Genomic DNA, 13,173 nt, shown 5'->3' on the forward strand with positions numbered 1-13,173 from the left:
CCTGAGTCCCTGGGTTCGATTCCTCAGCACCACATAAGCAAAAAAGAAAAAAGCTGGAAGTGGCGCTGTGGCTCAAGTAGTAGAGTGCTAGCCTTGAGCTGAAGAGCTGAGGGACAGCGCCCAGGTCCAGAGTTCAGGCCCCATAACCGGACCCGCAAAAAAATAAAAATAATAACAAAACAGAAAAAAATTTCATCTGCAAAAATCTCCAGCTGGGCATTGGTGGCTCACGCCTGTAATCCTAGCTACTCAGGAGGCTGAGATCTGAGGATCATAGTTCAAAGCCAGCCCGGGCAGGAAAGTCATGAGACTCTATTTCCAATAAACTTCCAGAAAACTGGAAGTGGTTCTGTGGCCCAAGTGGTAGAGCACTAGCCACAGCACCCAGGCCCAGAGTTCAAGGCCTATGACCAGCCAAAAAAAAAAAAAAATCTCAAGTTATAAACATATTTCCCATTTTAAAGAACAGAAGGCTTTTTTATTCTCTTCCTGTCCCTAAGACTTGACTTTACTGCTTACAGGTATCCAGATGGGCTCTTTCTTATTTGAGAAAATTAAAAAAAGTTCTCTTTCCAGTGATCCCTAAAAAATCCAGGTAGACCAATACTATGGACTACTCCTATAATTTCAGACCTTTATAAAAAGTTATGCAAGCCATGTGCTGGTGCCTCACACCTGTAATCATAGCTACTCAGGAGGCTGAGATCTGAGGATAACGGTTCAAAGCCAGCCCAAGCAGGAAAGTCCATTGACACTCTTATCTCCAATAAACTACCAGAAACTGGAAATTGCACTGTGGCTCAAGTGGTAGAGTGCCCGCCTTGAGCTGAAGAGCTGAAGGACAGCCCCGAGGCCCAGAGTTCAAGCCCCACAACCTACACAAAAAAAAAAAAAAAAAAAAAGTTTTGCAAGGTACTGGTGGCTCATGCCTATAATCCTAGATAAACTCAGGGGGCTGGGATCTGAGAATTGAGGTTTGAAGGCAACCTGGGGAGACAAATCTGAGACTTATCTCCAACCAGCAAAAAAGCTAGAACTGAAAAGATGGTTCAAGTGGCACATTGCTCATAAAGCCAAAGCAAAAAAGCCAGGCAATAGCAGGAGTCCCTGAGTTCAATCCCCAGTACTGGCAGTCACACACACAAAGTTACCAGGAGGGAACTACAGGGAATGCGCTGACACAAGCAGCTAACTACTACCTTACAGCACAAATAAAATGGCCAAGAAATGTGTATTAGCAAGAGATCTAAGTCCAAAGATAACTTATTTAAAGGGGAATGAGAAAGCAACAGGAACCATAAATTCCTAACAAAGGAGCAAGAATATTAAGAGTCATCAAAAACTCTGCTTCATAGATTACCCAAGCACCCTAAATCTAGAATGATTAAAATACTTATTCTAATCTATGAAATAACTACACTTTTGTCAAGACAACTTCTTGTAATTATTACTGCTTATTATATTTTAATGTACCTCTCATCTGTCCTTCTCTTAAGAGGTCCAAATAGTAATGATGATATTAAAATATACACATATTGGTAGAGCACTAGTAGCTTATCTCTGTAATCCTAAATCTGAGAATCACAGTTTGAAGTTACCCCAGCAGGAAAATCCATGAGACTCATCTCTAATTAACCATCAGAAAACCAGAAGTGGACCTATGGCTTCAAAGTGGTAGTGTGCTAGCTTTGAGCAAAAAAAGCTCAGGGACAGTACCCAGAACCTGAGTTCAAGCCCCACCCCCCAACAACCAACAACAACAAAAAAACAAATATGCACATGCACATGCTCACACAAACACACACACACACACACACACACACACACACAGACCAACAAAATTTAGCTGGGCACCTGTAGCTCACATCTGTATTCTTTGCTACTCAGGAGGCTAAGATCTGAGGATCATGGTTCAAAGCCAGTCCAGACAGGAAAGCCCAACACTCTTTTTTTTTTTTTCTTTTTGTCGATCATGGGTCTTGAACTCTGGGCCTGGGCTTATGTGAGGCTGAGGAATTGAACCCAGGGCCTCATGCATGCTATGCAAGCACTCTACCACTGAGCCACCTTCCCAGCCCATCTTCTGTCATTTTAAATACAAATAACATTTTAACAATCAATGCAATTAAATTTACCTATCAATTCTTTTTTTTTTTCCTTTTGGCCAGTCCTGGGCTTGAACTCAGGGCCTGGGCACTGTCCCTAAGCTTCTTTTGCTCAAAGCTAGTATTTTACCAATTGAACCACAAAGCTACTTCTGGCTTTTTCTGTTTATGTGGTACTGAGGAATCGAACCCAAGGCTTCTGCATGCTAGGCAAGCACTCTACCACTGAGCCACCTTCCCAGACCCCCACTTTTTTTCTCTTTTTTTAACAGGGAAGTATTTTGTTTGGCCTTGAACTCTTCATCTACATGTTTCAACCTCCCTAAGTGCTGGAATTATAGAGATATGCCACACCACGCTTCCATTGTTTCTTATATCCCCACAATTTTCCTTTGGACTTACATTTCCTCAGATTGAATACATACTTAATGATGACTATATAACAGAGCCCACAGTTGGTAAACTCTTCTTGATACTTCTAGAAATACTCTCTTCTTTTTCTCTAGCTTTATTTCTCACAAGACTCCTTCCATGCCAAAGCCCCAAAAGAATATAAAAGTAAGACATTATCCCATGACTCCATCCATACGTTTGCTCTTGTCTGGAATTCCGCCCCTTCCAGACCACACAGTAAATGACTGTTCTCTCTCACACAGAAATGCCACTTTCTTTTATGTACAGTGACCACTACTCACATTAATAAGAAAACCACCTCTTAGGCATTCACTTGTTTTATATGTCTATTCTCTATGACACCCATAAATAGAACTGGTTCCCAACATCCTTTTAATTGAGGCATATTCAGAAAATAATCTCTGTAGCGTCCTCAAGATAGACAAGTCCATTCATACCTGGGTGGAACTAGTACATAACTCCTCCTCCATCCAGATACGTCCTGGCTGCCCATGGGGCCAAAAGGATTACTATCTCCACACACCTGCGACCCAGTGAGGACACACTGAGAAGCTCCACAGACCAAGGCATATCACAGCCACCTCTATGTTCTCACAAACTATGTATACCAATACATGGAGGTCTTCATTAGTACTTCCTAAAACTACTTAGTGCAAACTACTTACTCACTACCAAAAAGATGCTATGATTAAAGCCACTATTTGCAAGCAGGAAATGCAAGAGCGATCCCCCTTCCTCATGAAGTATTTCAGTAAGAACATCTGTCAGTTATCACAGAAACAAACATCTACTTCTGAAGTTGGAAATTAATTTTACTGGCAGGATAGTTTTAGACAGATGGATCACTACAGATGGAAAATCTAATATACCAGTTCTTTAAACATGACATACGTTTTGGAAAAGACAGTCTTGATAGAGAAAAGCATAAATGAGTAAACAGAGGAGCTCTTACACTCATACAATCATTTTCTTTATTAAGTATCTTGGGTCCTATACTACCACAGGAGTCATTTTTTTTCACCTTTTTTTTAAAGACAGAATCTCCCTATGTAGTCCAAACTGGCTTTCCAATAGAACTCTCAATCCCCTGCCTCAGCCTCCCAAGTGCTAGAATTATAGCCACACCACCACCCAGGCCACAAAGAGTTCACAGGACTGTTGATCTTGATCGAATCTTTTGTGAAAACATTCCCTTATTTTTCTTCCAAATTACTAACAGCTCTTCTTCCTAAACAAATTATTTACATAAATCATCACCCCTACCTCCTTCTAATACAAATTCTGTGCACAAGTAACTAAAGGATCAAGTCTTATATGATAAGTCTCTGACTGAGTTTTCAATCCAGGAATCCATAAATCTTTGTAATAATCTGGCTCTTAATAACACTTTCTTACACACTTAAAAGTACTACACATTCAAATACCCTTCTTCCAGTCCAAGAAGTATGGAGGGAACAGGTATTAAGATGAGATATTTAAAAGCAGGGTTAACCAACAAAACATATTATTCCAGGAAAGGACAGGGCATAAGGAAAACTAGAAGAGGAATAAAGTCTGAAGGTAATTAAATACACATACCTTGCTCTAATAATAAAAAGCTAGTGAGCTTTTTATGGGCACAACAAAGTAAGGGCTGAGGATCAAGGTCAGTGGTATAAATTGTGCTTAACATGAGTAAAAGCAATGGGTTAAAAACCTCAGCACTGTGAAAAATGAACATTTTTCCCCTAGTATTACCAAATTGTCAGAATTTCTAAAACATGTTTGAGAATGTCACAGATTAGACCAGTTATTTTTGCTTCTAGACAAATGACAAACTATTTAGAACAGTGTGTGTCTATTCTGGGGTTTGAACTCAAGGCCTTATGATTGCTTGGCGGGTGCTCTACCATTTGAGCTATACCTTCAGCCCAATATTATAGTTTTATCCACTTAATTACAAAATAAACAAGTGGCTGGGTGCTGGAGGCTCACACCTATAATCCTAGCTACTCAGAAGGCTGAGCTCTGAGCATCGCAGTTCAAAGCCAACCCGGGCAGGAGCATCCCTGAGACTCTTATTTCCAATTAACCACCAGAAAACCAGAAATGGCTCTGTGACTCAAGTGGCAGAGCACTTTTCTTGAGCTCAAAGACAGTGCCCAGGCCCAGGCCCAGAGTTCAAGACCCACAACTCTAAATAAATAAATAAACAAACAAGTGCTTCCTCAAAGGCACCTACTACTAATAATGCTTCATCTTAGGATGAAAATGAGGTGGGATAAGTGTAGCTCATAAAACAAGTTTCATTTTGGCTAGTATTTGCTGGCCTCACAGATTAATTACCTAGAAGTATTACCTCACAGAGGGAAACAACCTTATGAACTACATATTGTTTTATCCCCTTTATAGGTAATAAAACTGGCAGAGAAGTAACTGAGCCAAATGATATTCAAGGCTAGGAGAAATAATACAGGATTAAAGGGGAAGAGGGAGAACAAATTCAAATCCTATTTTTTAGAATTTTAATGGAAAAAAAAGTAAATCGTGAATAAAATACCAGGCATGGCAGTACACATGTAATTCCAACAAGCTGGAAGCTGAGGCTCAAGTTTAAGGCTAGCCTGGCTTACATAGCCAGCAACTTTCTCCAAAACACAGACTGAGACTGTAGCTCAGTGACTGAGTACTTCCCCAGCATGTGCAAAGCCCTGGATTCAATTCTCAGCACAACAAAATAAATGAAGAACTATGAGGTTAGTCTGTTAGTGACTAATTTTTCTTTAAATCTGTAACACTGAAACAAATTAGGAAACAAAACATATATGTAACTATACTTATTCCATGTTTTAAAACAAGATTAGATCTCTCAAAAGAAATACATATCAACATTTACAAACACTCAAAGAATGGGTCCTGAATTCCACATCTAAAAAGAAACAAAATAATATTTTTTTAAAAACCACACACACAGCCAGGCGCTGGTGGCTCACGCCTGTAATCCTAGCTACTCAGGAGGCTAAGATCTGAGGATCGCGGTTCAAAGCCAGCCCGGGCAGGAGAGACCGTGAGACTCCTATGTCCAAAACCACCAGAAAACCAGAAGTGGCGCTGTAGCTCAAGTGGTAGAGCACTAGCCTTGAGCTGAAGAGCTGAAGGATAGCCCCCAGGCCCAGAGGTCAAGCCCCACGACAAAAAAAAAAAAAAAAACCACACACACACACACAAACAACTGAGGTTCAGCCTCAGTATTTCACAGATGAGAAATCAAACTCAAACTTTTAAGAGACTTTCCCACACATATAATCTAAATGTCAAAATCTGGACTAGACTTTACCTTCTGGTCCAACTGGTCTTTTTATTATAACATTCTGTGGGATACATAAAATATTCTATTTCTTTTCTAGAATCAGATTACTAAAAGATAAACCAAAATATAATTAAGATTATTTAAATCTGAAATTTTAATTTCTGGAAAAGGATTATACCAAGTATACAGTGCTTAAATTGTATTTCCTGAGACAGTGAATGTTCTAAGAGAGCTAGAATAAATGTGGTATTAGAAGCAAGAGGAAAAGAAAGGAATGTGGTCAGTAATGAAAAGGAAGTAGACTGCACCTTTAAAAGTTAGGTCAAGAGGCTGAGAAGGTGGCTCAGTGGTAGAGGGCTTGCCTTGCATGCCTGAGGCCTTGGGTTCGATTCCTCAGGACCATATAAGCAAAAAGAAAAAAGCCAAAGTGGTGCTGTGGCTCAAGTGGTAGAGCGCTCGCTATCCTTGAGCTGAAGAGCTGAGGGACAGCGCCCAGGCCCAGAGTTCAAGCCCCATGACCAGACCTTCCCCCCCACCCCCAAAAAAAGAGTTAAGTCAAGGGCTGGGAAGGTGGCTCAGTGTTAGAGTGCTTGCCTAACATGCATGAGGCCCTGAGTTCGATTCTTTAGCAACACAGAAGCAGAAAAAACTGGAAGTGGCGCTGTGGCTCAAGTGGTCGAGGGCTAACCTTGAGCTGAAGAGCTGAGGGACAGTGCCCAGGCTCAGAGTTCAGGCCCACAACAGACAACCCCCCCATCCCCCAAAAAAGAGTTAGGTCAAAAACCTAGAATCAAACAAGACAACAAAATCACATTGTGATAAAGTATTGCTTGGAACTACTTTGGATCTATTATAAAAACATTAATTAGAGGTATAAGAAAGCCAAAGGTAAGCACAGCCATATGATATTAAGTAACACCATAATATTTATGCATACTTCAGACCATTTATTATATGGTATTTTATCATACTGGTTTTTTCACCACATTAAAATTTTCAAATCCTACCAGTCTTATCCTTATTTGTGACAACTAAATGCTTAAATTAGAATAAACCCAACATATCATATAAAACGTCATTTCTGCTAAATTGAAGCCTCTAACACATAGCCTGTCCACTGCCTAGTAACTATCACTGAGATTCACTGAGTTAATAATATTGCCATGCTGGGCTGGGACAGTGGCTCAGTGTTAGAGTGCTTGCCTTATATGCATGAGGCCCTGGGTTTGATTTCTCAGCACCACATAAGCAGATAAAGTCGGAAGTGGTACTGTGACTCAAGTGGTATAGTGCTAGCCTTGAGCTGAAGAGCTGAGGGACAGTGCCCAGGCCCAGAGTGCAGGCCCCACAACCAACAAAAAAAAAAAAAGGAAGGAAGGAAGGAAGGAAGAAAAGAAGGAAGGAAGGAAGGAAGGAAGGAAGGAAGGAAGGAAGGAAGGAAAAGAAAAAAAGAATCTTGGCAGGCTTACCATTAAAGTAAGCACGTTTTTTAATGAATATGACAATCACTTAGGGAGAGGGGCAATGTATGACATCTAGGAATAAGTTCATTACGTTTATTTTAAAAGTCAAAAACCTGCTGGAGGATATAAAATTAAATAGTTTTACTCTATTTTCTAGTAGTTCCTGTATTTTCTAGACTTCCTTTTTTTTTTTTGGTCAGTCTTGGGGCTTGAACTCTGGCTTTGGCGCTATCCCTGCGCTCTTCAGCTCAAGGCAAGCACTCTACCTCTTGAGCTACAGCACCACTTCCAGTTTTCTAGTGGTTAACTGGAGATAAGAGTCTCACAGACTTTTCTGCCCTGGCTGGCTTTGAACTGTGATCCTCAGATCTCAGCCTCCTAAATAGCTAGGATTATAGATGTGAGCCACCAGCACCCAGCTTTCTAGACTTTCTATAATGAGCATGAATCACTTTTTATGTCCAAAATGTATCTTGGCCAAATCCAGAAGTTCAGTATTCTTATATAAAGCCTTTTCAATAATGTTTCTAAATGGTCTGTTACAAAGGCTCAACATGCTCAAATATGCCTTAAACCAATTATTTAAATGGCAGAAGTCTCATTTCTGGATTTTTCTTTCTTCTTAAAGCTTACAGTAAAAGTAGTAAAACAATGCCAACTCACACTGGGATGTTCCTATCAATAGTTTACTAATTCTCATAAAAGCTAGTGAGATACTGTATTTCTTTTTTTCTTTTTTTTGTGCATATGCCCGTAGTAAGGCTTACTCAGAACCTCATGCTCTTAGCTTTTCTGCTCAAGAATAAAGTCCTATCACTTGAGCCACACCTCCACTTCAGGCTTTTTGCTCACTAATTATTAGTCTGCCAATGCTATCTTCAAACTTCCATTCTCATCAGATCTTAGCTTCCTTGGTAGCTAGAATTACAGGTGTGAGCCACTAGAGAACCAGGTACAAGTGCGCGTGCGTGTGCATGTGAGTGTGTGTGTGGTGTGTGTGTGTGTGTGTGTGTGTGTGTGTGTGTGTGTGTGTGTGTGTGTGTGTGTGTGTGTGTGTGTGTGTGTGTGTGTGTGTGTGTGTGTGTGTACTGGGCTTGAACTTGGGGCCTAGGCATTGTCCCTTAGCATTTTCTGTCCAAGGCTAGAGCTCCACCACTTAAACAACAGCTCTACTTACAGCTTTTTGCTGGCTAATTGAAGATAACAGGCTCACAGACTTTCCTGCCTAGGCTTTTTTGAACCTCAATCCTCAGATCTCAGCTTCCTAAGCAGCTAGGATTACCAACAACCAGCCTACTTCTATTTTATTAATAAAATAGCATTCTTCCAAAATTCTTGAGAGGATTTTATTACTTAACATAATATTCTAACCACATGGAGGGGACACAATGACCTGCCTCATGTCACCACACACATCCTTCCAGTAAAGCACAGGCTTTGAATCTTCCCTAGAGTAATAGTAAAGTACACTAACCTTACTCTCTCACCTGGCAATGATATTATGGCCATAAATAGCCAGCTTTACAACTGTGACTGTTTCAATAAGTAATTTAAAATTTACATGTCATAGTGCTGTGCTAGATACAGAATTACAATCTGTCAGACTCTCCTAGCACCTACATTGAGGCCCTGACCCCATTAATACCATGTTGTAGTGCTCTGTCTCATTCCCTTGTGACTGGGTTTGGCAAGCAGCCAAGCCAGTACCACCTCCAAGATCTAACTCTAGTTACCCCCAGTGATATTGTATCCAATGCCTTCTCCAACCTATACCCACCAAGACTCTCACAACCCAAACAAGAGACAGTAATGACCAGAGTCAGAGCTAACATATATGGTGCTCATGTAAGCAGTATCTGCCTTCATTCAGAACCATGATAGACCACCTGGATTAGCCAATAAATGCTGTTCTCCAACCTCTGCCTCAATGTCCAACCATAGCCCCTGTATGCATTCTACCACTCTTTCCATAGTTCACAATTATTAAGCATAATAGTATCTGACAGCTACTCTATCCTAGGACCTTACTAAGTCTGAAACTACTTCAAAGGCAAAACAAATGCCACATGAAAGTGAAAATGTACTATTCACAAAAGGGCATTTCTAGAGGTAACTTCACAAATTTATCCATTGGCATTGAAAACTTACGTCATTATTTGACCTAGGCTAAGAAAAACAAATTATACTAATTTTCCATATGTAAGCAGAGAAACAATGATTTAAATTAAGAAATATCTTAAGAGATTTATTCTTAAGTTACTTTATCCAATTAGGGTACTGCAGATTTGCCCTGTACCTTATTTTGACAAATGAGTAAGTTACATAAACTTTGGTATTTATAGAATAAAATTTCAACTCATCCTTAATGTTTTCACAGCTGCTGACTCTCTGAGAAACAGAATTCTCTTTAAGTCTAGCCCTTCTCTCCAATATTCCACACTCACCCAACTATACCCCTGCTTCACCAAACCTACTTTTTTCAGAGAGTAAGATCTTTGGGAAACTTTTTCCTTGTATGCAGAAAGCGGTGCTCCTGATCCAATTGCAGAAATAAATGATAGCCCTTCACTTTAAAGCCCTCAATAGTCTTAATAAAACAGAAAACCAGGCTGGGAAGGTGGCTCAGTGGTAGAGTGCTTGCCTTGCATGCATGAGGCCCTGGGTTCGATTCCTCAGCACCACATAAGCAGAAGAAAAAAAAAAAGCCGGAAGTGGCACTGTGGCTCAAGTGGTAGAGTGCTAGCCTTGAGCTGAAGGGCTGAGGGACAGTGCCCAAGCCCAGAGTTCAGGCCCCACGATCGGACCAAAAAAAACAAAAACAAAAAAAAACAGAAAACCTTATGGCACAGTTACTATGAGATCTCTCTCTCTCTCTCTCTCACACACACACACACTCACACAAAAATGTTGTAAAAAATTTGAGGCAGATGGATAGAGGTCAGACTACTGGTAAAAATGACCTGTTCAAAAGGTAGGTACAAACTCACAGGACAAGGATGGAAAGTATTCCAAGCCTAGGGAAACAGTACTCACCAAGGGAAGTACCACTGTTTTTCTTCTCCGATTAGTAATTCTCAAAAATGGATAGCAATTTTCTTTAGAGTTAAGACTGCAGGTTATTTTCAGGTATTTACTACTACTTTGGAACTGCATCAGAAGTTTATTCGAATATGAACATGGACACACCTAATTTTAAGAACACCTCTGGAACAATCTCATTTGGCCAGGCATGAACATTTACTGTATTATATCTGCTAAAAACACATATACACCACATGTAATTAGTGCACCGGGGTAGAAGCCTTAGAAAGAACTTCAGGAAGAAGTCAGACATTCTTGACATCACAATCCCACTAAGTGTATATGACCTTGGCAAATCTCTCTGGGTTTCATTGTTCTAATCTGATTATAGTATCTCATATTTATTAATATGTCTATTTTAGTATTGTTTGTATCCTGATATTCAGCAGTCTAGTACTGAAATGGTTGCTACATGAATGTTTGATTTGTTCAGTAAAGTACATCACACCATTCCTGAAGCCCTAGACTTGGACAATGAACTATGACCCATCAAGGTGTGCAGCTCAGCAACCTGGCAAAATTATCCCCACAAACGACTCCTGTATCCCATTTGCTTTGAACTAGCATATATCTAAAAATAAGTAGCTCAAACAATTCTCGGAAAACATTTTACTAGAGTCCCTTTAATACCATGCTTTCCCAAAACGTTCATCACAAAACGTACACGACAAAACGTGAGGGAAAGGATTCAGTGGGCCATTCTTCAACGTGATTTCTGCACTGTAGCTTTTAAGTTCACCTGATTTCAGCCATTTGTTATACTATTCCCCCAACATGAGTTGGAGGGGGGGAGGGAAGGGGAGGAAACATTTTTTTTTTAAAGCATCTGATTCACTACTTCCTTAAGGAAATAAGATTAAATTGTACACCCCTTCAATGAGGGCTGCTTGGGGCATCCCCTCTATCTAGTCGAATACATCAAACGAACTATTTCAGAAGTCTTTGATAACAGAACACTAGACCCACGTTGCAAACAGTAACTTTTTTTCAGTGATGACTCATAAATTGCAATCCCTACGTATAAGCTCATAAAGGAGCTAATGAAAGGAATTTGTCACGTCACGTGGATAACTGTGGTCCTTCTGGCCAAGCACAAAAGCAGTTTCAAACCTACCCAATATGTTGTTTAATTCGCAACTTTCACCCTCCATCGGTACTTTTTCCCTCCCCAGTGCGGGTGAAGGCTTTCAATAAAACCATATCCAACCGCCCCGGGCAGTCAATCCCGGGAGTATTAAAGTAAACAAATGACAGGAAAAGCCACCGCTGCTTTTCCAGATTCACGTAGATTTCCCAGTGACAAGACTGCCACCTGGACACAGGTTGGAACCTCTCAGGAGAAGAAGAAAAAAAAATGTCACCAGCACACTTACTGAAAGTTTCCACCTTCACACGCACCCCCTTTTCCCAAGCCCGGGGCCCGGAGTAGGGGGGCCCGGGGGCTCCGCCTAGCCAGAGGCGCGAGGAGGAAACCTGCACTTGACTTCCGTCCTCTCCCCGGCCAGGAACGAGACCCTGCCTTCCTTCCTGCCGGACGACCCCCGCCCCGGCCGCGGACACCTCCCCGCCGGGCGCGCGGCCAGGCGGAAGCGGAGCGGGCGCTGCCCGGCGTCCCCGCGCCCCCGCGGCCCGGCGAGCCCCCCACACCCCCGGAGGCCGGCGCTCGGCCCCGCCACGTCCAGCCTCGGTCGCCCCCTTCCCGGCCGCGCGCCGCCCCTCCCCCGCGCGGGGGGCCACTCACCCCGGAGCGCCCGCGCCGGCCCTCGCCGACCACGCCGCGAGGGGGACCCGGACCCGCCGCCCTCCCGCGGCACCTACCATGGTACAGATGGAGGCGAATTTGGAGACTGTCATTAGGATTTCCATCCGCCCAGCGCCATCTTCCACCCAATCACAGCGGCGGCGGGCGGGGGAGGAGGGGAGCCGGGCAGCCCGCTCGCACCGCAGCCCGCGGGCGGGCCCCGAGCCGCCGCCGACCCACGCTCCGAACCTGCAGAGGCGCCGCTGCTACCGCCGTCGCCGCCGGCGCTCAGGCACTCCCGGCCTCGGGCCCCAGCCCCCGCCTGCCGGCCGCCTGCCCGCCCCCCGGCTCCGCCCCGGCGCAGGGCGCAGCCGCCGCCTCCGGGCCCGCGCCTGCCCGCGAAGCCGCTCTCCGCACACCCCGCCCAGCACGCAGGGGAGCGGGCTCCGCCGAGGCCCTAATGCCCGGCCGGCCCCAGCAGCTGCGCGGCCCGCGGCGCCGCCCCGCGCGGCCACGCCCACCCGCAGCGCCCGCCCCCGGTGTACGGGAGCGCACGCCCGGGACTACCACCCCGAGCGCGACGGGGGCGGGGCGGGGCGAGGGCGGGCCGCGCTTCCCGCCGGCCGCGGGGCCCTAGCGCCTGCGCGCGCTCGGGAGAAGGAGCGGGGTGCTGCGGGGCGGTGCCTGCAGCGCACATCCTAGACGCCGCCGACCCCGTTGGGCCGGAGGGCCGCGAGCCCCACTGCGAAACAGAAAACCGAGGCTAGGAGCTGAGTAATTCTCGGCGGGGTGGCAGGAAACCCGTTTTTGTTCGGCTGAGATACCCGGGTATTGTCCCAAGCGCTCGGCTTCTTTTGACATCCTTTAGGTGACCCACCATGTGGATCAAATCCGGTAACTTTAGGCCACTAAGTAGCTGCAGAGGCACAAAACAAAATGCATGTGTTTATTGGAATTAAGGGAAAAGGTGAGTAATGAGGGGGCAAAGCCTGCCAGCCTGTTGGCCCTCAGTTTAGAATGTAGCCTCATAATGGAGATGACTTCAACCAATTATAATGATGATGACGTTACTAGAGCGAG

At 43.9% G+C, this 13,173-nt stretch overlaps 1 protein-coding gene across 1 annotated transcript in view; it reads right to left on the minus strand.

The window, feature by feature from the left end:
* The window catches only part of Usp12 (ubiquitin specific peptidase 12), a 90,891-nt gene extending 78,317 nt beyond the window's left edge, over positions 1-12,574 (minus strand). The window contains exon 1 of the mRNA XM_042685529.1: positions 12,171-12,574. Within this exon, the coding sequence (XP_042541463.1) occupies positions 12,171-12,218 (48 nt within the window). The 5' untranslated portion in view covers positions 12,219-12,574. The remainder of the gene's footprint in view (positions 1-12,170) is intronic.
* Positions 12,575-13,173: the final 599 nt, after the last annotated feature.

Source organism: Dipodomys spectabilis, unplaced genomic scaffold (assembly GCF_019054845.1).
Source record: "Dipodomys spectabilis isolate Male_0828 unplaced genomic scaffold, ASM1905484v1 ptg000095l, whole genome shotgun sequence".
Classification (NCBI taxonomy): Eukaryota; Metazoa; Chordata; class Mammalia; order Rodentia; family Heteromyidae; genus Dipodomys; species Dipodomys spectabilis.